Source organism: Danio rerio, chromosome 4 (genome assembly GCF_052040795.2).
Source record: "Danio rerio strain M-AB ecotype USA chromosome 4, GRCz13ab, whole genome shotgun sequence".
Classification (NCBI taxonomy): Eukaryota; Metazoa; Chordata; class Actinopteri; order Cypriniformes; family Danionidae; genus Danio; species Danio rerio.
Genome location: NC_141024.2, coordinates 40,326,485 through 40,354,259, shown reverse-complemented (window position 1 = coordinate 40,354,259; position 27,775 = coordinate 40,326,485). Strand labels below are relative to the sequence as shown.

Genomic DNA, 27,775 nt, shown 5'->3' with positions numbered 1-27,775 from the left:
GACAACAATTCATGTGGAAAAAAGGAAACTCTATATAGGCCTATGAAGATGTAGAAATAGAAAAGAAGAGGTCATAATTATGAGGATGAGATTTGAACTCAGATATTAATAGGAAAGTAATGTGTTGTAGACATATACAAATCATCATAAAGTGGATTTAAAAAGTTAAGAAAATTTTTAGATATAAGGTTTATGTGTGAGAGTGCAAATATAATGTAAAGTGAAAATCATGGGAGAACTGTACCAATAAGTCATGACTGCAACTGTAAGTGGTAAAAAAGCTAAACAAAAAAGACTTTTATTTTGGCGTGGCGCATGACGTCATCAGGCGGCGCCGCTTCAGCGCTGTGATTCAACTGGAGAAAGGTTTGTTTGAAAACGTTTACACAGATATAAACCGATTTAAAGTTAAAGTTCTAAAGTTTTAGGGTTTTATACAATGCTATATTATTTTCCTGCTGTTGGAAATATTATTTTAACCCTTTATACAACTATTATAGTATTTTAGTAGTACTATTTTATTCTTAGTAACTGAAGGCTACTGTTTGAATAAAGTAACAGAAAAGTGTGTAATAAGTGTTTTAATGAAACGTTTCACCTGATTTCTTTTTGTTAATTACTCTTATATAAAAGAAACCATTGAAGCAGAAGAGAAGTTATTTTGTTTCTGTTCATTGATTTATTTATTTAAAACAGGATAAAGTGTCCAAACACAGAGAAAAACTCCTGCTGAAGCGACTGATCTCCACACTGTTATAAAGATGGCGTTTATTAAAGAGGAGAGTGAAGATGTAAAGATTGAAGAAACATTCACAGTCAAACAGGAAGATCAGCAGAAACAAACAGGTTGGTTTTCATTCTCAAAGAACAACTCAGTCATTTGGTCCTCATTCAGATATATTTTAATAATAAGAATACTAAATTAAATCCATCTTGCAGCCCTGAGTGTGCTGCCTAGTTTTCCTAAATGCACATAAGCACTCATTGAAAGACAGGAATGAGTTTTTTTCTTGTTACTTGTTCTCATGTCTTTTCTCATTTCTTTCGTGTATCATTAGTCTCCCATTTTCTCTACCTTCTTGAGGTTATGGCTTTTCTTGTTCTGCTGTTTTTGTAAAGCATCCTCGAGCACTGATGCTACATAAAAATAAAAATAAATTCATCATTATTATAATAACTAATTACCAGGGCTATTGAGTTTAAACAGGGTTTCCGCTGGGGTCTTAAATTTTAAAATCTAAATTTTAGGCCATAAAAAGTCTAAACTTTTTATACAAAAAGGCCATTTTAACTATATCATAATGGTTTAATGATTTTTCTTACAATAATGTATTCATGTATTCACTGCTCAGGAAACTGACCTGGACAGATTGTTTTGCTTAGATTTAGCTTATTATAGTTTTTAAAACTTTTAAAACATTTGTTCATTTTTTTATTTTAAAGAAAGTTTATTTTGGAAAACAGTGTGTGGATACAAATAAAGCTTGCTTGTTTTTACACAATATTTAAAATATTTTGCTAAGAAATGTCTAAATATTGTATTATTCATTTATTATTGTATTATTAAATGTTTTAAATTATAAAATTTTTTTTGATAGGGCAAACCAAAATATTTTCAACCTGGGCCATTTGAAAAATTCTTTAGCCTTTAGCCACTTATGAGTCTAAAAATTCAGTTATAACGATCTTCAGAAAATGTCTTTAAAAGTCTTACATTTTACTTGGTGAAACCTGAAAGACCCTGGTTAAAAGTATGTCAAAAATGTTAATTTCTCTTTGTTTACCAAATAGTGTATTGTGGCAAAAATTGTAAAAAGAGAGCAATTGCACTCTGGATAATTGTTTCTTTGGTGTTTTAGTCGCTGGTCAAATCAGTAAAATTGGGTTTGACCTATTTAGTTGTTTAAATAATTTTTTATCACAAAAGGAGCACTGTATTTTGAAAATGGAGCTCATTAATACTTTAATCAGATCTTAAAACACACAGACATAAAGAATCAGCTTATGCCTCTCAACTATGGTGAGTTTTTTTTTCCTACAGTGCATGCTGGGAACTATTTATGATTGTTTTATGATTGTCTTAACATGCTCTGCAGCTAAACAAAAAAACATCTCTAACCACTGTTGAGATAGATACGCTGATTATGGATGTCTGTGTCTCTAAAGTGATTCAGATGCTCAATGTATTTTAATATAACACCACAGTTGAGGTCCACTCTCTTGAAAAACACTGAATTTGGTTTCTGATATGATAAACCATCAATTATACATAATTTGGACAGTAAAACATAATCTCTTATTGTTCTTTTCAAGAGTAAGAATCAATACAAGGTCAGTCAACCTGATCATATTTGCTCACTATACACTTGTCATGGCAAGCAAAGAAAATTAACATTAAATTTAATCAAAGAGCCCAATTAAATCAACCACTTTTTTTCACAATGGTGACATCAAGGGGGAAAAAAAAGATGTTTTTTTTTGTAAAAATGTAAATAACTAAAACAGTTCATTCTCAATAAATCTCAATTTGGACTTCTGTTTCTGCTTATTAACAGCAGGTGTTCATCATCAGTGCTCAATCAACACTTAATTAACCCCATCCTTGTCTCATAAACTTTAACTCTGCTGCTGAGTAAATTTTGCTCAATTTAGAGAGGGACCAAATGTTCTCCGAACTGAGTAAATTTTACTCTGAGGATTTTGCTGTGAATTAATAAATCGGTTGATGGAAAGTCATGATGCACATAACTTTTGAAATAAAAGCATAAAAACATGCGCATAACTGAGTAGGATAAACTTTTTATTCAATAAAAAAGATAAACCTACCTAAACTACTCAAGCACTTTTGCTGAACAAATTCCAGTATGAACATTAAAAAAAGGTTTGTTATATGAGATCTTATGATAGGGCAGCTCGATTATGGGAAAAATTCTAATCACGATTATTTTGGTCATAATTGTAATCACGATTATTCAAAACAATTATCAGTTGAAGTCAAAATTATTCACCCTTCTGTACAATTTTTTTTTTTTTTTTTGTATAAAAATATTTCCCAAATGATGTTTAACAAATTCAGGTATTTTTCACAGTATTTCCTATAATATTTTTTCTTCTGGAGAAAGGCTTTTTTGTTTTATTTCAGCTAGAATAAAAGCAGTTTTTAATATTTAGAAACCTATTTTAAGGTCAATATTATTAGCCTCCTTAAGCAATATATATTTTTGATTGTCTGCAGAAGAAACTACTGTTATACAATGACTTGCCTAAATACCCTAATTAAGCCTTTGAATGTCACTCCAAGCTGAATGCTACACAGCAAATTTTAGATAGTAGATTTAACTACCTTGGGGTTAAAATTAACACTCCCTCAGAGTTTATATGGGAACCACTATAAGTGTTAAAAATAACACTTTTGAAAGTGTTAACATTGTCAACACCAAGAGAGTGTTAATTAGCAAACTCTTATTGTGTAAAATATCTGTTAAATTTCCGATAAAATACCAGCAGCTGTGGTTGCCAGAACCTTTTTGTGAAAAACATGGAAGTTTTATATAACTGTATAAATTTACAAAAAATAACCATATTTCATGAACTAATACAATGTTCATTTTACAAAATCATAGCTTAGCGCAAAAAAATTGTAAAGTCTTTAGATGCAATAATGTTTTCATGTGTGATTGCAAGTAGCAAACAGATTTTGACTGCATTAGTAACTACACAGTTACCTTTAAACAAAAGAAGATGCAGCATAACATCAAATTTTCTCAGTTCATCTTGGACTTGAACAGAGACGCTATTATCCTCCACAATGGTGACACAAAAACCGTTTTGCTGTTTTTCTTTCTTTTTTTTCATTTTTAGATTTTACGGAAAAATACCAGCAGCTGTGGTTGCCAGTAATCTGCTGTTTTTAACATTCATAAATTCAGTTTACAGAATATTTCTGTTAAAAGCACATTCAACATTCTGTATTTTTTTGTATTATTTATTTTGATCTCACACTGCAAATTTTAGATTTAGTAGATTTAACTACCTTAGAGTTAAAATTAACACTCCCTCAGTGTTTATATGGGTACCACTATAAGTGTTAAAATAACATTTTTGAAAGTGTTAAATTTTTTAACACCCAGAGTGTTAATTAGCAAACTCTTATTGTGTAAAATATCTGTTAAATGTATGTCAAAATACTGGCAGCAGTGGTTGCCAGTAATCTGCTGTTTTCAACATTTTAGATTCGTAAATTCAGTTTCCAGAATATTTCTGTTAAAAACAAATCCCATAGTCTGTATTTTTCATTCGAACACACGTAAGCCTTAAATTCCAGAGCAAAATCCTCACTAGTGTCCTCACTACAGAGGGCTGAACACTCAGACAGTGATGAAGTTAATGAGACAATTAAGTGTCTAATTAAAGGAGGATTGAGAATTGTTGATGAACAACTGTTAACAAGCAGAACCACTGAAGGACAGAAAAACACAAGCCAAAACCAAAGATGAAATCAACTGAGAAAAAAACTCTAAATAAAATAATAATCAATAAAAATAAAACAAATTACACAATAAAAAATGTTATTTTTCAACATCTTTAAAAAAAACTCATCAAATTAAACAACTTATCATGGAGCTTCACCTATTACTGACCAGTGACTTTATTTCTGTCATGTGAACAAAAGCTCTTAATAAAATTTCTGTTGTTCATTTGAAGTCACCATGATGGAGGACAGAGTCTGCTTTAGTCAGGCTCTTCAACTTCTTACTATAAATGTCTTTTATTTTGGCTGCTATAGATAGTGTTAATTACACTATTTAAACATATAGCATGAAAAGTTGAAAGAAAATTAAAGTGTCAGTCTGAAGAGATTATTAATGACAACATAGCCATCCTTTCCTGCTTGTTTTCTAATTCAATATCATATTAGTTATGTGTGAGAAATAAATAATATACATAAATGAAACCACTGAAGCTCCAATAAAATAAAAACAATATTTACAATGAGAATGTTTGATCTATGGCAGAACTCAAAAACACCCAGACATCAATAATTAGTCTTTGAATCTCAATGATGGTGACAAACAAAAAAAATAAAAATCAAGTTAAAAAAACACTCTACTGAAATATCACCTCCCAAAAACAACACAAAATAAAGGAAAAGAAAGAGATTGTAACAACATAAAGCTGCATAATTTATTCATGCTGCAATGCATGCTGGGAGCTTTGTACTATGCTGGCACCCAGCATGCATTGCGGCATGAACTATGCAGCTTTTTTTTTAGTAACCACGGTTGAGGTTCATGTCCTGATTCTTGATGCCTGTGTGTCATACAGAGCAAGCTGGAGCTTGAATGTTTAGTGCATGACACTCTAATTATTAATTGCATCCTAATTATTTGTTGAATCTTCTATGAAGAGCAGCAGACTGCCAGTAGTATTGTCCCATGCAGCTTTAATACAATTATATTTGCATATCTTTATGAATCAACTTAATAAACACCTGAAATTAAATCTATACAATAAAGCATAAACAGTATAGTTTCTCTTAACCTTTCTTGCTATAGCTGATGAGTTTTAGAAACACAGCTATAGCAGTCAGAGAAACATTAGGATATAACAGTAAAGCTTCAAGAGCTCAAATAAGCAGCCTCTGATCTCCATGATGGTGAGGTCAAATGAAATATTTTTAATAAAAAAATATAAACCTCTATTCATTGTCAAATATTCTTACAGAAATGAAGTCAAACTGTAATCAGTGAGCTGCTTATGCTATTATTTAATGGAGTTGTTTAATCCTCTGTTTTAATTCAGTTGGTTTGGTGTGAGGCTGTGTCTGTAGATTTATTTCTTCCTTCAATTTCTTATTCCTTCAGTGATTGTGCTTGTTAACAGCAGGTGTCTGAATTCACTTATTTGTGGTCATTCCCTCTGTCTAGTGGACTAAACTAATTGACCAATTTAAGGGCCAGGTGAATGAGGGTGTGGTGAGATTTCAGACACTCTGATTAGTTTCTCAAATACAAGGGTTTTCTACATAGGTAGATACATGTTACTCTGTGTGACAAGGAGGCAAATCAGCTTTTAACGCCGAGAGGGTTATTTTACCTTTATCTAACTCTAGAATTTTAACACTTTACTCTGAATTACCACAACACTTGAAATTTAACACCAATGAATTTGCTGTGTAGTATCTTGAAAAAATATCTAGTAAAATAAAAAAGTACTGTCATCATAGGAAAGATAAAAGGAATCTGTTATTAGAGATGAGTTATTAAATCTATTATGCTTAAAAATGGGTTGAAAATAAATCTTTCCATTAAACAGAAATTGGGGGGAAAGGGTCATTAATAATTGAGAAGGGCTAATAATTCTGACTTTAAATGTATACAATGCACAGTTATTTTCCTAGTTGTAAATGAGGAAAGGAAAATAAATACAATAGAATAAAAATATGAAATAATCTTTAAGTATCTTCACTGTAAGAAAAAAACTTCAGCTACAAAAGTCCTGCAGTCAAGAGCAGTGAGGGATTTTCTCAGGCGGCAGCAGGAATATCGCACGCTGTCACTTTAAGAATAGTGCGGCTCTGATATGGTTTCTCCTTCACGTGTCTTTTGATTCTCAACTTGTTTATTACACAAATTAGGGTTAATATAAATATTCACTAAACACAGCACTCTGACCCAAATGTGCATGTATTTGACCATTAAAGCGCTCAAATTAAGATGGCGTTAGTTGTGTGTGCTCTCCTTGTCTTTGAGGCCAAGCGGGTACACACACAGAAGCATGCGGTCTCGTTTGTGCTTTTTTAAAACATGAATGATTCGAACGTACATCAATAAATGATGCTCATCTCATGCTGCAAACGTTACATTACAGCACATGCTTTTAGTCATTTTCACGTGGAACTGAGCTTTGCAGAGCAACAAATGTGTACAACTGGAAAGGGGGCGGTATATGATGCAATAATCATTTATCTCGATTAATGTATTTTTATAATCATAGTAAGCTAAAATTGAAGTTGGATTTTCGATTAATTGCCTATCATATGATGATGAAAATGAGTGTGAATGGACATCTTTGATTCATTGGATAGAAACGCTGATTTATTTACATATTTTTTATGCAATATTCCAGTTTTGCTAATAAGTCACACAAAGAAGTCATGTACGAGAATGGCTTGTCCTTCTTTAATGAATAATGAGCTTTAATTCACAGACCTTCGACAGGGACATGTACTGTAACTAGATTAATGGGATCATTACTCGTTCTAAAAACAATATTTAGTACTGCTTACATTCTTATTATTCAAATATTTTATATTCAGTCTTCAACTTTTCCACAACACACATATTGAACAACAAATTAACATGGTACATAGCTACAGACATACTCACACCCCATAAAGAAAAATAAAAATAAATTAAATAAATAAATCAAAATATATAAAAAAAATTAGGGATAAACTCTCACTTAGGATATAATAACCCCTGAGCGTTCAATGTGGGATAGGAAAGGCTGTCAAACCTCATAAAACTTTTTTGTAGAGCCTCAGATGGTGTAATTAAAGTGCTCGAGTTTAAGACGTGATAACACTTCTAATATCTAATGTTTGTTTGATGGCGGGTTTGTTTTTTTGCTCCTGAGAAGAATCTGGCATCTGGCCAATTAAGAAGAAAAGCCAAGGATTTCTATATGATTAGCTGACAGGTACATTTCTTCTGGCACTATACCAAAAATTGAGGTCAAAGGATTAGGATTAATATTTTTATTACATTTAAATGAAAATGATCTAAAAATATTGGTCCAAAATCTATGTAATCTGGGGCAGGGGTTTTCAAACTTTTTCAGCTGAGGGCCCCTTTGTGTAGGGCGAATTCTTTCGGGGACCCCCCAAAAATAAAAATGACGCCACCCCCTCAAATTAACAACTGTACTTAATTTTTTTTAAATTGTATTATTCAATACATTTATATTATTATATATTATTCAATAAATCTATATTATTCACTATCTGGATTAATTTTTGTAAGATGTTAGTTGAGTTGACATGGTTTCAGTGCTTCAATCTATTGATCAAATCTTTATGCGCAGTGTTTATTGTGGTCTGCTCTCACTGGATTCCATCAAGCCATATTTTGTGTTTGAGTCATCACGTTTACACAGTTTTTTATGCCATTTTTATGCTTTTTTTCTGCCTATGCACAGCTAGACTCTTCTGTATTTACCCTTACAGCTGAGAGTCTAAATGTATCTAAAGATTTAAAGCTTTGAAGTTTTAAAGAGTTTTGTCAGTCATCAGCCTGTTAATAGTTAACTGTACTTTTGTAACTAGCAATACTACAATGGAGGCTGTAGTGGTTCAGTGTGTTTTGTTTATTTTTATTCTTTTTTTTGTGCACATCATAATTTACTCAGGTCGACAATCCTGACTTAAACTTATAAAAAATAATTTCCTAAATGCAATCTAGAATTGGGTATTCAAGTTCAAAAAGCCATACATTTTACTTTGCATAATTTTAGAAGCTTTGCTGACTTTAAAATGTTCATACCAGTTTGTTCTATTAATAATAATGCTAAACATTACATTTAAATTAGTTACACAAATAAATATGGGAAAAAGTGGAACATCTTGAAAAAAATGCATTTATATTCAGAGTATTAAAATTTGATCAGATATGTTGAGCTCCATTAAATACAGAGCAATAATACATTTTAATATTTAATAATTAATTAGCCCTATAACATAACACAAACAGATACATTATAATTTTTATAGGCTATAGTGGTTTTATTCAGTGTGTATACAATTTAGTTTTTTTTAATCATCCAGTTATGAACCAATGTGAGTAAGAGGTCCACTGCAGAGCTCATCCAGCTGTCATTAGTGTAACAGGAGTGAAACTCTGAGCACTCGCTAATGTGATGACAGCTCCATTCATTGTTATTGCAGCACTTTTTGCTTTACAATTTTAATATGTTTGTTTGCCAAAGAGGACCGTCTTATATTTGTACAATGCAAAGTGTAAAGCCTGTCTCACTGTGGACGATGTGCAATGTTGTGCCCTGTCTTTAAAATGATATTTGTTCCCTATAAGTGAAGCCTGCGCAAAGAGGCGCGCACTCCGCAGCACCCAGCTGATCGCTTACTTAGAAACGCAAGCCATAAACAGGGACGTGCTTTCAGCCTCCGATAATGTTCTTATTGATCATGTATTTTAACTGAAATATTGCCGCTGTGCTTCTTTTCCTGTTTCACAAAAGTGTCAACTGCATTGAAATGACATAAACAAAGCTTAATTTTTGCAGTACTTTTGAGCTCAAATTATAATAAAAATATATTAACCGTCAGAATGATGCGGGACACAAAATTCATCTATGTGGGCCCATTGATTACCGCTTATCTAAAAATTTTTGCGGCCCCCCTAGCGCCATCTGGCGGCCCCCAGTTTGAAAACCAATGATCTAGGGATTCTCAGTGGTACGCGGGCTTCCTCCAAGTGGTACGCGGAGGAACCGCTGAATAATGAAAGAAACAATTAACACTTTTAATCCTTTAAATCCTTTAATGCGTAATATAACATCGATGTGATCAGCAGTGGCTGTTTTGTGAAGCGTACGATCACAACGCTGTGCTTAGAATGTTTATTTAGTGCATTGTGTCATAAGCTGCTGAAAATCAGTTTCCGAAGTTTAAGAATTGATTCTGAAGCGTGATTTGACTGACATGAAAAGTAACCAATCACAGTTGACCTTGTCTAGTTGCGTGAAACGTAAGGGCGGGACAAAGGCTTTCTGTGTTGCAGAGACAGAAAAAACAACTTAAAAACAAATGTTTTGTTGGAATAATGCTTCTCGGATGTTTTCACTATAGAGATGTCTAGCAGAGTAATTAAACCGCGGACATATTTCCTGCCTTTTTGATGATCTACATACACGTTTCGGTTTCGCTCTCCGACAGCCAGTCGACTCGCCTCTGACCTGTCACTCCTCTAAATACATTCTGAATGGCGGCGCGGGAATGGAGGTATTGCGCAATTACTAATTTCTGCAAATGTGGCGAGTGCTTTATTTTAACACGACAGCGCAGTCATGTACGCAAATCGCTAAAACAGATATGCGAGCTCTTAAATATGCTTTTTTCAAATGAACTGCAAGACCTGTGTGCTCAGATTGAATATAATCGCGATCTCTCCACTATTAAAGTAGACATTATTTATCTTTGCTCCTTGACTAAATTTAGTCAAAAGTATTCAAAGTTATCAAGTATTTAGAATTAGATTGATGCATGATCGATGCCAATGCTAATGGTCTTCTTGTTTGGCTGTGTTGTAAAGTGAAACTTACTTTTAGCAAAGGTGGAATTTTTTTTGTTTCTTTACGACAAAAGAATTATGCTGGAAATGTTTCTGGATGAGGTATTTGTGTGATTTATACATTTAGCTGTATTCTGATCTGTCTTAAAGCATTACAGGTCAAAGCAATCCGTTGTTACTTGTTTATTTATCAAAATTAACAATAAGACTCTTAAAGCACTGCTTTGATAAATGTATTGTTGTCACATTTTAAATACCTCAAGTAAAATTAAGCCATTTGTTTTATTTTTTTACTGACAGTGTACTTGTCTTTTTTTAAAAGTTTCTATTTTAGATTAAGATCAAGTGTAAAATAAAATCTACATGTGATGTACAGCTATTTAAGAAACAAATTTGCCATATTGTAAAGAAAAATAGTGTAACAAATGTAAATAAAAGGCTAAATTTAAATCTTTTTACCATATACTTTAATTTAACCTTTCAAAGCTTGAAAATATCGTTTAAAAATGGGCAAAAAGTGTCTCTATGACCTTTAAGATTATGTGGTAGTTTTACCAGTGCTTTTGAAAAATATTAATTGTCATGAAAGGAAAAATCGACCATACTTCCTTTGTTAGTGCAAATTCCTATTCATGTAGCTTTGGGATTTAAGCAATTAAACCATTCAATCAGGTTTAAACTTAAAAAAAGTGATTTCATAATGAAAATCTGATTTTTTTTTTTTCAAAAGTAACCAACTAGTACTTTTTAAAAGAGTACTTTGTACTTTTACCTAATATTAGTATTATTTACTAAAATTTGTGTTATTTTAGCAGTGTAATAGTATTTTTACTTGAGTACAAAAAAGATATCACAAGCATTTAGTGCAGGTTTATTATATTAATAATATATGATTAATACATATTATTATTAATGGTTTTTATTTGTATCTATTCGTATGCAATGTTTTATGGGTTGCTGAGAATACTTTTTAGGTCTTCAATACATAACATGTCAGTCTTGAAAAAAAAATTAGGTGCTGGAAAAAGTGCTTAAAATTCCTTGATTTTCATTAGGCTGTGCCTGTATGAACCCTGTCATATGTACATTTAACATATATTTTAAGATTTGTCTAAAAGTGTAGGAATATGACATATAGCCTATATTCATAAGGTCCAAGCAACATCTCCAGCTTTTGATGAATAGGCTACTATGAATACTTGAGATTTAAGTACAGCAGTTTTCTTTTTACTTTTTAAGAACAGGTAATTTTTAATGAACTTTTAAAAGCACATTTTAACTCAAACTTTTTTTTTAAATCTGCAAGCACAGTTAATGTTCAGACTATTAAAAATGTTTAAAGTGATTGACAATAATACATATTCTTAATAATAGGAATTAATTTGCATCATTTTTAAACTGTGCACACCTGTAGCTGCTTAATTAGGCCTATGACGCTATTTTTTAATACTGGTTAAAAAAATAGCGTCGTAAGGTGGTACTTGGTGAAAAAAGTTTGAGAACCACTGATCTAGGGCATCCCTAGAACATATGACTCAGATCTGCTGGCTCCAAACCACATGTGGAGCAAGATGAATCTGACCCTGGATACATTTTTGCCAGCTTGTTCCCAGATATGTGAAGCCTATAAAGCACCTTAAACACCATGTCTAATACATACAGAAGATGAGTGTACCAGTTCTATGGCATATTGCCAGGCTGTATCTGATATTTTAAATCCCTGTTTGTCTTCTCATTTTTGCTTTATATGATTTAGGGAAGGGGAGGCAGTTCTTTGGATCTCTTCATATAACGTGGACATCATACCCCTTTGATATGGGTTTATATTTACCAATTCATCTATCCATCATGCTTATGGTTGGTTCAGTGAAGGAGAGAAATCTTTTTTTAACAAAACTACGGACCTCAAGGTACCTAAAAAATTAGACTGGGGAATCTCAATGTCTGTTCTTAACTGTTGAAATGAGATAAATATGCCATCTTTAAACAGGTCTTTAACACAGTTATCTCCCTTCCTAGACCATCATTGGGATGCTCAATTTATAAGAGAGGGAGGGAATAACGGATTTAACAAAATGGGAGCAGAAGGCAATGCTTGTTTTATTATTAAAGTGAGGTCTGAGTTGTGACCATATTCTGAGTTATCCATTAATAACTGGGTTTTTTATAGAATTTTGTTTACTCACTGGAATCGAAGCACAAAGTAGTGAGCGTAAAGACACTAGATTAGACGTGTGCTGTTCCATCAGTAACCAAAGTGGGGCCTCATCATTACAAATGTTGGAAAGCCAGAACAGTGTTTCTATAATCAGTTTGTGTAAATTGGCCGTGCTATAATAGCGTATATGCCGAAGCATGCTAATAGGACTTTTAATTTGCCAGTAACCTGGGTTAAGCGCTTCCGGTAAACTGTATGCCAATGCAAATATCTGTGCATTTAAGGTCTGCTTTCTTTAGAAGTCAGCAATCTCCACTGGCCGAGTGATATCTGATATAAAGTGGGTCTCAGATTGTACAAGAAGCAGTGCATTAAATTAAATTTTTTCCCGCCATGTCTTTATAATATGAGCATTTAATTTACTCCAGTATATTAAATGGAACTTCTGCGCTAGCCTGCCGATTCTGATGGGTGAGTGCTAGTAAAATGCCTTTTGTCTTGTTTTACGCTTGAACAACTAAATGAAGGCCAAAGTTTATTTACTGAATGTATTTTCATTACATTACAAGATCGATGCTGTAAAAGGAACCGTATGAAATGGAAAAAAAAAATGAAAATAATATCACAATAACGGGTCACCGGAAGTTTATCAGTATGGGAACAACTAGGGCTGGGCGAAATGGCAAAGAAAAATCTAGATTTTTTTTATAAAGTTTGACCGATTCACGGTTTCGATTTTTTTTTATTTTAGTTTTTTTTAAATTGTGTAACTATAGTCAACTTAAAACATTACAGCAACATGACTGAAGTAACATTCTCTTTATAAGTAACTTGAAAAACCATCTGGTTAGAAACACTGTATTTTTAATGGCAAGGCCTACATAGATTTTCAATGAAGATTATTTGTTCATTTTTTTTTTTTTTTTTTTTTTGCTTGTAGCAAGGATGAACACAAAAATCTTTTAACAGAAGGCTGTTCCATACCTAAAAAATACACACCGTCACCTTAGAATTATAAGGTTCTATCTGACGTTTTTGTCAAAATTGAGTTATTCACATATTTTTTTTAAATGGCAACTTATTTACATTATGGGATGTGTTTTTATTCATTATGGGATGTACGTTGTTTACATTAAGGCTTTTTATTTAAAAAACAAAAAAGGTGTATCTACAAAGTTGAACTCTAGCTTGGCTCTATAAGGTTCTAACTGTGAGCCAGTCAGCATTTTTAATGCATGCACAAGGACCAATTAGGATTAGCTTTCTTTGTCATTTTGCCGGACTGCTCCATTGACAGCAGGAAACACCAGAAAGACAAAAATCACACAAAATCAGAGTCGACTAAATAATGCCACACCACACAAAATTTAAGCAAATAGAAGCATATCTTGACATTTGAGATTCATTCATTCATTTTCTTTGCGACCCTTTATTAATCTTGGGTCGCCACAGCGGAGTGAACCGCCAACTTATCCAGTATATGTTTTACACAGCGGATGCCCTTACAGCTGCAACCCAACACTGGGAAACACCCATACACTCTCTTTCACACACATACACTATGGCCAATTTTAGCTTATCCAATTCACCTGTACCGCATGTCTTTGGACCTGTGGGGAAAACCAGAGAACCCACAGGAAACCCACGCAAACACGGGGAGAACATGCAAACTCCACACAAAAATGCCCACAGCCAAGGCTCGAACCAGCGACCTTTTTGATGTGAGGCAATCGTGCTACCCACTGTGCCAACGTGTCGCAAACATGGAGATGAAATGCTCAATTTTAAATTGTTGAAAAAGAAATGAATATTTAAAAATTTGTATATTAAAAATTTAAAATATTGTGTATATGTAGTCAGTGAAACAATTTTCAGTGTTTATTAAACTCATTTGCTCATAGTCTGTTTCTTTTAAAGTCTATAAGTTTAATATTAAGCCTTGAAGGGCAAATACTTAATTTATTTCATGGGGCATACAATTCAATAAATATAATTTAATAATTTATTTAAAAGTATAAAATTTTATAAATATGAACATAATTAGATAAAATTAACAGCTGCACTGGAAAAAAAATAATAATTGTACAGCCTTGTATGCTTAATTTTAAAAGAGAAAATATTTATCCTAAAACATGAACATAATTCCAAGCGGAAAAATGACTTTTCAGAATGAGAAGGTTCTATCTGCATTTAGCGTGGTTTATTTACTCCAATTTGCAAATGTAAGAGAACTTTGATAAATTTACATTTAGAGAATCCTTAGGGTCTCTGTCATGTTAATGTATGAAAGAGATCTGTTACACACATGTTGTTTGCTATATAGAATGCAAAAACTTTGAAGCTCAATATCTCAAAATCATTCAGAACGCAGATAGAACCTTATAATTCTAAGGTGATGACGCATTGTTGAAAACCCTGCGAATCCAAACCTTATCTATTAATGATCAAGCATGGACATTTAAAGAATTAGTTATTCTTGCGCTTATGCGTCCACAACTTCACACATTATACAAAGTGTGTGCAGTGTACGTTACCTTATGGAGTCACTCTCTTGGCATTGCATATTGGGGACGCATAAAACCCTGTTATGTGCGATTCCTTATTATTCATGAGTCCTGTCCTTAATCCACTGGTCAGGTAATCAAAATGTCGGCTACTTGATGTTTAACTATGGGTGAGTCGCGGGTAGATAAGGTCAATAGCCATAATTACGCAACGCATAAATCTAATTTTAAAAATCACGCGACCATCATCTCACAATGTTTAGTAATAAATAATCCTATTTTTTATTAAAACAAAAGCACTGATTTAGCACTGACAAGCCAACTTAAGCAGCCATCGCGGCAACCGGAGCAAGCGCTTTTTTCGAAGCTCAGCTCTTCTTTTTTGCACTTGATTATTATTACTTGATTAAAATACAGCACTGAAATTAACAGGCATAAATGTTTTTGAGCGAAAAAGTCTATTTGTAAGGTATCTGTAAACGCAATTAGAGCCAATGGAGAAGTTGTGTCGCCTAATAATTATGTTAATTCTAATAAAATGAAAGCCAAAATAAACAATTCATTGCATTTTTTGTTTGATAAAAATATACAGAAACGAAAAAAAACAAAAACAAAGGATGGCTAGTTTGTATTATTGTGCTTTAATTTTAATAAAAATATACTTAGTCCATTTAAGCTTAACGGTGTAACGTGGAGACTGACACGGAGGGATCCATTTTGCAGTATTTATTAGACACAGTTCAAACACAAACATCCAACATGCACTAAAGTGCAAACTCACATCAACAGCAATCAATGAAGGTCGTGGGGCTGGCGACTGACAGACACAGAGTGATATACCAGGCATAGATCAGTGGCGGAGGCGTGGTTCAGCGTCCTATAACAAGCGTGGGTCGAGGGCAGGCAGCGTGGTTTAGAGTCCGTGTCACAAGTAAGGGTCGAGGGCAGGCAAAAGGCAATTCAGAGTCAGAAACAGTCCGGGGTAATGCACAGAAGATCAGGCAGGGAATAACACTCAGAAATGTTGGCCGTGGCTGAACAAGACTTCGCAAAGAACTGGTGTTTGTGTGTGGCTTATATAGGGAGCGTGGGTCATTACCAGGATTCAGATCAGGTGTGTGCACAATCAGTCTAGGTGGATGATGTAATGCTAGAAGTCCGGAGAGGGCGGGCTCTGCTGGCCAGCGAGGGGAATGACTGGGACAGAGTCGGTGACAAACGGCTATATACGCCGCCAATAAACAAGCCATTAAAAAATTATTATTTCATTGTGCACTGGGTTATTATTTATATTTTACAATAAAAACTAATTGTAGCATGTCTCCCTGTCATTTAAAACGTGCAATTCATAACACAGTAGAGCTGTTGGCCTATATGCAGTGTGTAATCTTTCAGGGCGGTGTTGGTTAATGCACACCACGTTATTAAACTCCCATACCTCTGAGGGAGATTATGTTACCCGGTTTTAAAAAATAAAAGGCATTTAAAATAAGAACAAGTAACAAATAAAATTGGTCCCGTGGACTTTAGCACCTGTTATCTTGCCAGTGCATGTAGAGTGTGTATAGAGCTCTTGTAGCGCATCTCATGTGCCGGTTGGTGTGAGAGCGTAAAGAGCTCAAAGCCGGCATATAACTAAAAGCAAGATTATATCTTTATAAATATTCCATTAACAATACTTATCGAAATATTTATACATTTACACAGTGTTTATTGAGATTGTGTGATCTGTATAGGCTGTCTGATCTATACAGAAGCCAGGCTGATTTCATCCAATCAGTGCGGTTCAATCTAAGTTAATTAATCTGGTAGCAAGAAGTTCAATGGCAATGTCAAAGAGCAGAGGGGACAGAGGGTAGCACTGTGTCCTTCCTCTAGAGCAGGGTCTCAAACTCAATTTACCTGGGGGCCGCAGGAGGCAAAGTCTGGGTGAGGCTGGGCCGCATAAGGGATTTCACAAAAAAAAGTCCTCAAATGTCATTATTAACAGTTTTAATTATTTCTTCTGAACATGAAGTGTCCTGAACATTAATATAACATTTAGTGAAGATTATGAACAGTTCTTCTGAACATGGCATCTTTTGCCTACTCCTTGCTGCCAGAGACTTGACAGCGCTTCTTCTCACAAATCTGAACCACATTTGGCTTTAGAGCGGAAGATCATCATTAAGTCTAGACCTGTACTTTGACTTATTGAAGTTCAAGGTGGAGAATAACTTCTCACACACTTCTCACACACTCAAAACTTCCATTTCCTCACCTAAAAAAAAAGGCGTATATGTATAAATAAAACACCCCCACCCCACTCCAGTCACATCAGTCTGTGCCAGTCTGTATCTCCCTATAATATTAATATATATAAGATGCAGGCTGTAGCTAGGTAGGTGGCAGGCTGCAGAAAGGTATCTAAGTGGCAGTCAGGGGCGGGAACAGCTTACCTAGGTTCTGGCCGGCGCGAGTTCCCTCCTAAACACTTCCCGCCCGTCACAGCGTCTAACAAAGGGGCGGGGTGCGTGGTGACGTCACCGGCATCCCCGCCCCTTTGTTTACACGGCGGGCGGGGAATGCCAGTGACCGCTGTGTACGGATAGAATCAGCGGAGCGGGGAGCGCTGTCTCTCCCCGCTCCCCTGATTCTGTCAGGCACCGTTTACACTAGTGCGTTTTAGTTTTAAAACGGCGTTTTAGAATGAAAACGATCCGCATCCACACTCGCGTTTTACCCAGCGTTTCTGAACTGCTCTCCGTCCACACCAAAACGCTGAAAACGCACATCACGTGACCACACACACACACAATTTCGCAAGCGCTGCAGCCTGTCTCCCCAGATGAGAGCTCTGCTAGTCGGACTTCTCATCAAGCATCTCCCGCTGGATCTAATTTCACTATATTTATTAAACGTGATATTTCATTTGTCTTGTTGTCTTTATTTAACGCCATATTCCCTGACTTTGGTCATTGGAATCTATTACTTGCTCTCAGGTAACGTGTTTTGGCTGAGCGCAAAGATAAGTTAATGATTAATGTAACCACGTAGCCTACATTCTGTATATTGACTGATCGCTTGCCTTTATTTCCTATAATGTATAAACTTATTGTATGTTATACTTTTATAATGGCCATTATCGATTATTAAAACTGATATTCAGCAAAAGAGAGGGTAAGTTTCGTATTTTCACTGAAATTGAAAGGAGCTGTTATCGGCTCTGTTTTGTTATAAATATCCACACAGTGAAGATGACGCTCATGCAGCACGACGCCTCAACATTTCTGCTGTCTGTTTAGTTGTTAATATTAAAATAAAAATAGGCAGTTCCTTATATCAAGTTTACATTTTATTGTTGAGAAAGTGAAACAACGTAGCCAGGGTGATGTGAATGAAGTTATAAAGTACACGGTTCCCTGTGAAGATTGACGCGTGTCCTCGGTATGTTTTCCATATCAAACTGAGAAGAAGAGATGCAGCCTTGATCAAACTTGCGAAGTCTGAACTTACACGGAGAAGATTCAGGACTGAACTGTGTGTTAGGCTACTTTATATTGAGGAAAAGCCCCAATCAGAGAGGCGAATGTCTGCAGCCCCACCTCCGTTTTCAGATGTCTCCGTCTTTCCCCATCCACACTGAGACAGAGCAGCAGCGTTTCAGAATGAAAACGGCCTCTCCAGCGTTTTCGAAACGATCCGTTTTCAGCTCTCGAGAACTCCGGCGTAGTGTGGACGGATTCTGTCAGTGTACAGCGGTCTGCGCGGGCCACAAAATATTGCACTGAGGGCCGCAAATGGCCTGCGGGCCGCGAGTTTGAGACCCCTGCCCTAGAGAGTGGAAAGCATTTAGAAATTATGTTATTTGTTCGAATGGATGCTTGGGGCCTGGAATATAAAATTTTAACCCAGGAACAGAATCCAGGACCAAAACCCAAGTTGCTTTTCCGGTTTTCAATTTTTTTATTGCATTTTCAATTTCAGAAGGTGTTATATTTCCTTCTAATGCCAACTGATCTGAATCACAAAAGGATGGTAATTCTAAATAATTTTTTAAAAAGCTCTCAATATGTTCAATTTCGTTTACCTTAGAGCTGCAAAGAGTTTATAGAAGTTTTTAAATTGATCGTTCATTTCCTGTTGATCAGTAATAATACTGCCATCATCCTTACTAACTGCTGCTATAAAACCAGCTGCTGAGGATTGTTTCAGTTGGTAACACAACAACCTGCCAGCTCGTTCACCATGTTTATATTGAATCTAGCGTGATCTTATGTGGAGATCCTCTGCATTTTCGTCTGTCAAGAAGTCATATTCCGCTTGCAGAAGAAGTATTTTCTTAAGGAGCTCTTCGGAAGGTGATGTTGAGTGTAGCTGATCAATTGTATTAATTTTATTCATAATCTCTGTAAGCCATTTTGACATTCTTTTATTTGCACAAGCTTGATATGACATAATCTATCCTCTTATATATGCTTTCAGAGTATCCCATAGGATACTATAACTCACCTCTGGGGACTTGTTGGTCTCAAGAAAGAAACTGATTTGAACATCAATGAATTTTACAAAATCGTCGTCTGCCTAGAGTTTTGAGGTAAACGGCCATGTACCTTGGGGGATTACATTGCCTGGAAAACAGCTTTAGTGAAACTGGACAATGGTCAGAAATAACAATACTACCATATTCTACTTCTGACATAGGGGGAAGTAACTGCTTGTCCAGGAGAAAATGGTCAATCCTGGAATAGGTTTAATGCACAGGTGAGCAGAAGGAAAATTGCTTGGAAGATGGATCTTTAAATCTCCAGGGGTTACTTACATCATATGTCTGTAGGAAGAAGTTGATGCATTGTGCTGGCTGACTTAATGTATTACTCGAAGCGGTACAGCAAACTAGTGTGAGCATACACATCGACCAGGACCACAGACATGTTAAAAAGTTAATCTTGGGTTATTATGTATCTGCCATTTTTATCCAACACATTTGACTCCAAAACAAACTGTACATTCTTATGTTTGAGTACAGCAACGCCCCTACTTCTGCTATTGAAGTTAGAATGATATATTTGTGTATAGGCTCCTTTATTAAGTTTAGAATAGTCTTTTTTTCAACAGATGTGTCTCCTGTAAATATACAGTATAAGAGTTTAACTTAAGATTTGCGAACACCTTGATTCGTTTCACTTGGTGATTTAGCCCCCGCACATTTCAGCTGGTAAAGTTTGTCTTTACTCCACCCATTTTATGGAGGGCTGTCGAAAACATTTTTCAGAAGCATCCGAAAGGTATCTGTGGGTTTTGTATGTAGGGGGTGTGTGGGAGAGAGAGAGAGAGAGAAAAGGGGTGATCGCACATACACTTATAAACAAGAAACAACACAATATTGAAACCTTGTGTGTTTACTTGCACACGCTTCCAGCTACTCCCACTCTTAACTAGCTGACCATGTGGGACCTCACGTGTAAAACAAAACCATTTGAACAGCTTTTGATGTTTTACTATAAAGCTACCCCATTTCTGACAAAATATACTTGAGAACTAGAAATAACAACAAACGTGCTATAATGGTCATTTAAAAGTTTAACAAAGTAAACAAAATTTTAAGTTTCACATGAGGACCTCAACAGTTTGCGTTATCGACTGCGGGATGAAGGCTTTTGGCAGCTGACTCCATGCCAGGGAGATAGATCGTTAAGTTGACTGAAAGTAAACTGCACTGAAGTCTTTGGTGACGTACTCGTTCACAGACATCATGAGCACTTCAGTAACAAAACTCTTGCTTCAATACGTACTTTTGCTTTTTTGTTTCTCACAGACAATTGTTAAGTTTACACTGCTCGTCTCGACCCGATTTCTCTCCTCGTTTCCCTGCACTGCAACAGTTCAGTCAACTTCTCTTTCTTCCACATACCATATGATGCTGCCCTCTTCAACTCTCCTCTTCTTCCTTTATGCTTTCACCTATTTTCTTTTTGCCATCCCATGGGAGGAAGACCAATTAAACAATGTTTACTGTTGTCACAGAAAACCAACAATTATAAATGTATGATAATATGCTGTCATGACTTTGCAATATTTTTTTTTTTTTGTTGTAATAGAGGCCAATGAAGACAAAATGGCCATGAATATAATGAAAAGGGAGTAAATTTGCCCAGAGTGTATTGACTTTTTTAATTTCAAAGCATTTTTCCAGAATAGGTCAGAAAAAGATGTCCCCAAATATCAGTCCGTTTCCTAAAACACAGATAAAGTTTTGGCCAAATGAAGCCTCAAAATCAACCCAGAATGGATGAAAATGACCCAACAGCGCACAAGGGGAAAGGTGCAGAGATGTATAAAGTACTAGAGACCCAGACTTAAGTAAAAGTACAAGTACTCTATCAAAAAGTGACTTGAGTAGAAGTGCTCTTTAAGCACCATACTTAAGTGGAAGTAATAAAGTATTTAACATTTTTTTCACTTAAGTATTGCAAGTAGTTTTTCAAAATTTACTACTCAAGTACTGAAAGTAAAAGTACAAGTATTGTGTTATGTAGTTATTAAAGAAAGCAGTCAAAAGACATATTGTTTTGTTAATTTTAAATCTTTTTTTCCTTGAACCACAGATTATATCAGCTTTAACACACACCTTTCAAAGTTGTCACAAAAACACTTCATAATTCACTCAAAAGGCTATTGAAACCTATTTTCGGAAATGGGTTTCGCAAATTACTGGTTATAAACACTGTAAATGGAAGATCTAAACATTTTTCCAGAAGACGCTGGTCGCTATGGCGACCTCAGTGCAGCTGCCAAGAAAAGGTCTATAATTGTAACGAGTGGGGGTGTGAATTTACACTGGTCTCACGGTTTGGTTCGGTTACGATTATTATGCCAATGATTCAGTTCAATTCGATAGCCAAGTATTGACGATGCTTTCCATACATAGATTTTTTGTTCACAACACAATAATTTTTTTTTTTTATTAAAATCTAAAAAATATATTAATATTTATATATTATCCCTTTAACTTCCTGCTCGACCAAATGGTTGACCATATTTTGACTGACCATATCTTATTGAGAGGAGTACCTAACTTACCTAAACCTGATTGAGCCATCTCTATCATTTGGTTGAGGTAGGTTATGCCAAAAAAATCCACTAGTTGTCACTAACTCAATCAAAAGCACTCGTCACAACATTGTTTCTACAATGAAATCAAAAACAAGGAAATCTGTCCTGACATCATGTGAACTGTTTTTGGTAAAAATTTGCAAGGTAAGCATATATTTTGACTTATTACCTGCTTAGAGCCCTAACTTTACAAAGTTATGGTACTTGGTGTCATAAAAAATATTTAGTGTAGGAATTTTTGAAAAACATGCTCTACTAAATGGTTAATTTGTCACTTTATGGTAGAAAAGCAAAACTAAAGATTTCATATCATGCATTTCTGCAGTCTGAATGGACTGTTTGCTGAGAAACATCAGCTTTTGATAATTCACAGAATAAATATGACACAGCTTGTTATTTATTCATGAATATACTAAGATCATTTCTTAAGTATATCTATTTTTCAACACTTTTAGGATAGTTTTGGAGTAAATATAATGAATTTTTAGAACTTATTTGTGGAAATCACAACTTTTAAAGATAATTACCTCTTAAATGGCAAATACTTGTATACCAGCATTAGCACAATCGTAAGAAATTTAAATTTGATTGTTTGTGTATTTTTTGTAGATATTTGATGGATGTCAATAGTTTCTACAGTACAAGAACTCATTGTCAGGCCCTTTTACCAGAAAATTCTTTCACTGATGAGATAATTCAGCATGTTCACTCACATACATACACTCTCTCTCAGACACACATGCACATACATACACACACACACACACTGCCCTGCACACACCTAATGTAATGTACTATGTACACATTCTCCCTACACTCTCACACATTCTTACACTCTAACACGCGCGCACACACACACACACACACACACACACACAGTTCTCTCTGTCTCTCACTCACACACAGAAGTTTGTTTTCGTGAAAATTGGGTACATTACATAGGTTTCCATTCATTTTATACTGTCCAAACCGTATATTGTATTGCCCTCACCCCACCCTAGCCCTAAACCCAACCATCACAAGAGACAGTGTGCAGCTTTACTCTGATTAAACTCATCCTGTGGAATTTATAAGCTTTTTGAGAAAGGAGGACGTCACCAATGTTCTCATATTTCACCTCCTTTTTGTAATAACCGTGTCATACCTATGTCATTAAACAGATTTGTGTCCTAATATGTCACAAAATCACGCACACACATTTTTGTGAATTGTGGGGATATTACATAGGTTACAATTGTTTTTATACTATATAAACTGTACTTTCGATTGCTCTAACACCAAATCTCTAAACCCAACCCTTACAGGAAATTATGTAGTTTTACTTTCTGAAAATAAAAAATATTTATTATGATTGCATGTCAAAAATAATGTCCACAAAATTTACCATCTCCTCGTAATATCCGTGTAATACCGATGCTTTTATATACATGGACACACGTACACACAAACATGTATAAATAAACTATTTTCCACACTCATACACTCTCTTTTACACACATGCACACACAGGTACAATCACACTGTTTCTCACACTCTCTCTTACACACATTATTCACTCTCACACACACACACACATAGACAAACTCACACTTTGGGAGTTTTGAAGTTTGATTGGTTAATACCACAATAAACAGTTCCATCTTCTGGAAGCTCTCGTGAAACTAAACTAAACAAGCAAACTAAATCCTGTTGCACTAATTCACTTGATTTTGATTTTATTGTAAAACAAAACTGGATAACATGTATATTACTGTGTTAAATTAAAATCTGAAAGATTTTATGGCTTGTGGCTATTATTTAGTATTCAATAATGTTTTATTTTGATTATGTTTTATGTTTTCTTACACTTCATATTTTCAGGTTTTTATAGTATATTTATTAATTCTGGTACTTTTACCATAAACCTACAAATTTAATCATTTGGTAGAGGCTGATATTTAAAAAAAATTATAGGATGTGTTGAAAAAAAATGCATTGATTGTGTTAACTAGCGACATTAGGAGTTAAGAAATCCAAACAAAAAAAATTATATTGCTTTTTTTCTTGGTGTGACAGTTAAAGGGTTATTTGTAATACAATTTTGTCCTTTAATACAGCAGTAAGATATATAAACTTTACCCTTAATTTGACCTGCTCAAAGAATACACTCATTCTGAATGTTTCAAACAAAACTCCAGTACATGAGCATTTATACTAAATGAACTAATGTAAATATTCTCCCGCTTGCTTTTTGAGAGCAGACAGGCAAGGTCTTACACCACTTTGATTAGTTATTGTCTTCACCTGCTCAACAGAAAGGGTGTGATCTGCTTTAGAAATGAAAGCGATGTTCACCGAAGGTGGGAAGAACAGCCGAGGTTACAGTTTATGCACATAATATGCGGTTATCACAGGTAACCCAAAATAGACACAGTGGAGAAAACTTGCACATCAGGCACGCTCGTGTCTGGATCCACAAGAATCGCTTTAACAGCCAAGAGGAGATGAACAGTTACCTCACAAACAGACCAGCGCAGCGGGTCAAATGTCCAAAGTGAGAGAGAGGCAGAGATGAAGTTTTACAGCATTTCTCCCTATAGAGAAATAGTGGCTCGTGTGCTGTGCCGCCTTCACTCGCCCTCACCTCCATCCTAGTATTGCGTCATTGTGCATATGAGATAAAGTACGTCAGTACGTAACAACCGGTTATGATTTATTACTGAACTGATATGGATAATTTTGACACCCCTAGTAATGAGTAACGATGCAGCACATAAAAAAATCTATCGTAGTAAAAGTATCAGCGAAAATATGTACTTAAGTAAAAGTGGATACAGGAGAAAAAAAACAATACTCCAGTAGAGTACAGATACAGCCTTTTAGTACTTAAGTACAGTATTGAAATAGTTCTACTTCGTTACTATACATTTCTGGAAAGGTGCACGTTCCAGCGTTTATGCAGATGCTGTACAGGTATGTCTCATGTCTGAGAGGGAAATATTCAGCTGTTTGTTCATTATGAATATATTTATGAATAAAAATAGGCCATTTACGACTTTTAAATATGTGTCTTATCAATATGACCAAAATGACTTTTGAGAAACTGAAAACTGGACTGACACGGTTTCAATTTACTAGAACTTCTATAAAGCGGCTTTAACAAAATTTACATTGTAAAAGCACTAGATAAATAAAGATGATTTGAATCTGCTTAAATGTGTACACGTTAACAGACCAAACAAAATATGATCTGATTCATTTGACATTTAATGTGCATCAAAATTACAGCATGTGTAGCCAATGTTTCCAGTGTCTTTTCACTTTTCAGCTTTTGATGAAAGTTTTTAAGACTTAATGAAAACTAATGTTTTATTTATTTCAGACTTAATTGAAGAGTACGAGGGGAGTAAAGAGGAGGAACATCATGTCAAAATTGAGGAAAAAACTCATTTACAGACTGATGGTATTTTGAAAAGGAGAGACAAGAATCGTTTCACCTGCACTCAATGTGGAAGGAGTTTTGGAAGAAAAGGCGATCTTAAGATTCACATGAGGATCCACACTGGAGAGAAAATATCCACATGCACTCAGTGTGGGAAGAGTTTCAGCTACTCATCACACCTTAATGAATACATGAGGATCCACACCGGAGAGAAACCATTCACATGCACTCAGTGTGGGAAGAGTTTCAGCCATTTATCATCCCTTAATCAACACATAAGGATCCACACTGGAGAAAAACCATTCACATGCACTCAGTGTGGGAAGAGTTTCAGACACTCATTAATTCTTAAACAACACATAAGGATCCACACCGGAGAGAAACCATTCACATGCACTCAGTGTGGGAAGAGTTTCAGACAATCATCATCCCTTAATTACCACAAAAAGATCCACACTGGAGAGAAACCATTCACATGCACTCAGTGTGGGAAGAGTTTCAGCCAATCATCATCTTTTAATTACCACATGAGGATCCACACTGGAGAGAAACCATTCAAATGCACTCAGTGTGGGAAGAGTTTCAGAATATCAACATCCCTCAATTTACACATGATGAGCCACACTCGAGAGAAACCATTCACTTGCACTTAAGCCACGATCACACTGGACTTTTCTTCCCATAGACTTCCATTCATACGCACGTGAATGCATCGGACAGGAAACGCAAATTTGTGCGTTTCCTGCAAAGTTTTGCAGTTTACTACATTGCAGAGTTCAAGCTTGGTAAACTCTGACCTGCAAAATCGCATCACTTGATTGTGTGAGACCAATCGAAGATCAAAATATGAACTCTCTTGGCAGAAATGTAAAATATGGACCAATCGCTCACTTTTTTTAATGTCTAATCATCTTGGTTAATCCCGCCCCTTTTGCAGCGCCATACAACAGAATTTTGCATGCTCAAACTCTTGTGTGACCGCAGCTTCGGTGTGAGAAGAGTTTCAGTTACTCATCAGAAGATACTAGAAAAATACTAGAAAAAGTTGTTTCTACTCAATTATGTTCCTTTTCTGCAGACGAACAATATTTTTGAAGTGTTTCAGTCAGGTTTCAGGGCTCATCACAGTACAGAAACCGCATTAGTGAAAATAACCAATGATTTACTCTTAGCTGCTGACCAAGGGTGCATCTTGCTATTAGTTTTACTCGATATTAGTGCGGTATTTGACACCATTGACCACAATATCCTCATAAATCGCTTAAAGTCTACAGGTGTCCAGGGACAGGCTCTACAATGGTTTAAGTCATACTTAACTGACCGTTACCAGTTTGTGAATATTAATGGACAGCCCTCACAAGTCAGCCCAGTAAAGTATGGGGTGCCTCAAGGATCGGTTTTAGGCCCTTTACTGTTTACAATTTACATGTTACCTCTGGGAGACATTATTAGAAGACATGGGATCAGCTTTCACTGCTATGCAGATGATACTCAATTATATATTTCAACTAAACCTGACGAGACGTCTGAACTGTCTAAACTAACTGAGTGTATCAAAGACATTAAAGACTGGATGACAAACATTTTTTTCTCTTAAACTCAGACAAAACAGAATTATTACTTATTGGGCCTAAATCTTGTACACAGCAGATCTCACTACTCAATCTATAATTAGAGGGATACAAAGTTAGCTTTAGCTCTACTATAAATGATCTGGTTGTCATATTAGACAGCAATTTAACTTTTGAAAACTTTATATCCCATGTCACAAAAACTGCCTTCTTTCATCTGAGAAATATCGCTAAATTACAAAGCATGCTATCTATCTCTAATGCAGAAAAGCTAGTCCATGCTTTTATGACTTCGAGGCTGGATTATGAAGTGGATTTTATACTCTTTAAAGTGTGATGTTAATGTATATATTCAAATTGAATGTGTATAATCTGCTTGTAGACATACATACCATTAGAAGAATACCATTAGAAGGGTTAACCTAGGTGGAAATTGGGGTCAGGGGTTAAATTAGGTGGAATTTGTGGTCAGGGGTTAACCTAGGTGAAATTTGGGGTCAGGGGTTAAACTAGGTGGGATCTTGTGTGAACAATGTGAAAAACAGTTGCAAAAGAGTATTTAAGCAGGCCAGAACATCAGTGAGACAGAATTTTTTTAGACAGAGATGCTACTGGGGGTCTCCTGAAAATTCTCCTTTGTTGTCGACAATAAAGTATACCCTTCTGATATTCATAACCTTCAGACTGAGTTTGATTCATTAAGAGAAAAACCTAAGAAA

At 35.1% G+C, this 27,775-nt stretch overlaps 1 protein-coding gene and 1 pseudogene across 2 annotated transcripts in view; one reads left to right on the top strand and one right to left on the bottom strand.

Moving 5' to 3' along the window:
- Nucleotides 1-27,775, bottom strand: part of LOC148680587 (uncharacterized) — a 232,162-nt pseudogene that overhangs the window by 23,422 nt on the left and 180,965 nt on the right. The window lies entirely within an intron of this gene.
- Nucleotides 327-27,732, top strand: LOC148680603 (uncharacterized). The gene is made up of 3 exons (XM_088650743.1): nucleotides 327-366; nucleotides 697-846; nucleotides 25,426-27,732. The coding sequence occupies exons 2-3, from the start codon at nucleotides 762-764 to the stop codon at nucleotides 26,136-26,138; spliced, it is 798 nt and encodes a 265-aa protein (XP_088506869.1). The 5' UTR covers nucleotides 327-366; nucleotides 697-761; the 3' UTR covers nucleotides 26,139-27,732.

Coding starts and splice junctions, on each gene's coding strand:
- LOC148680603 (XM_088650743.1), top strand. CDS start 762: ATGGCGTTTATTAAAGAGGAGAGTGAAGATGTAAAGATTGAAGAAACA. Junction 847..25,425: donor AGATCAGCAGAAACAAACAG/GTTGGTTTTCAT, acceptor TATTTATTTCAG/ACTTAATTGAAGAGTACGAG.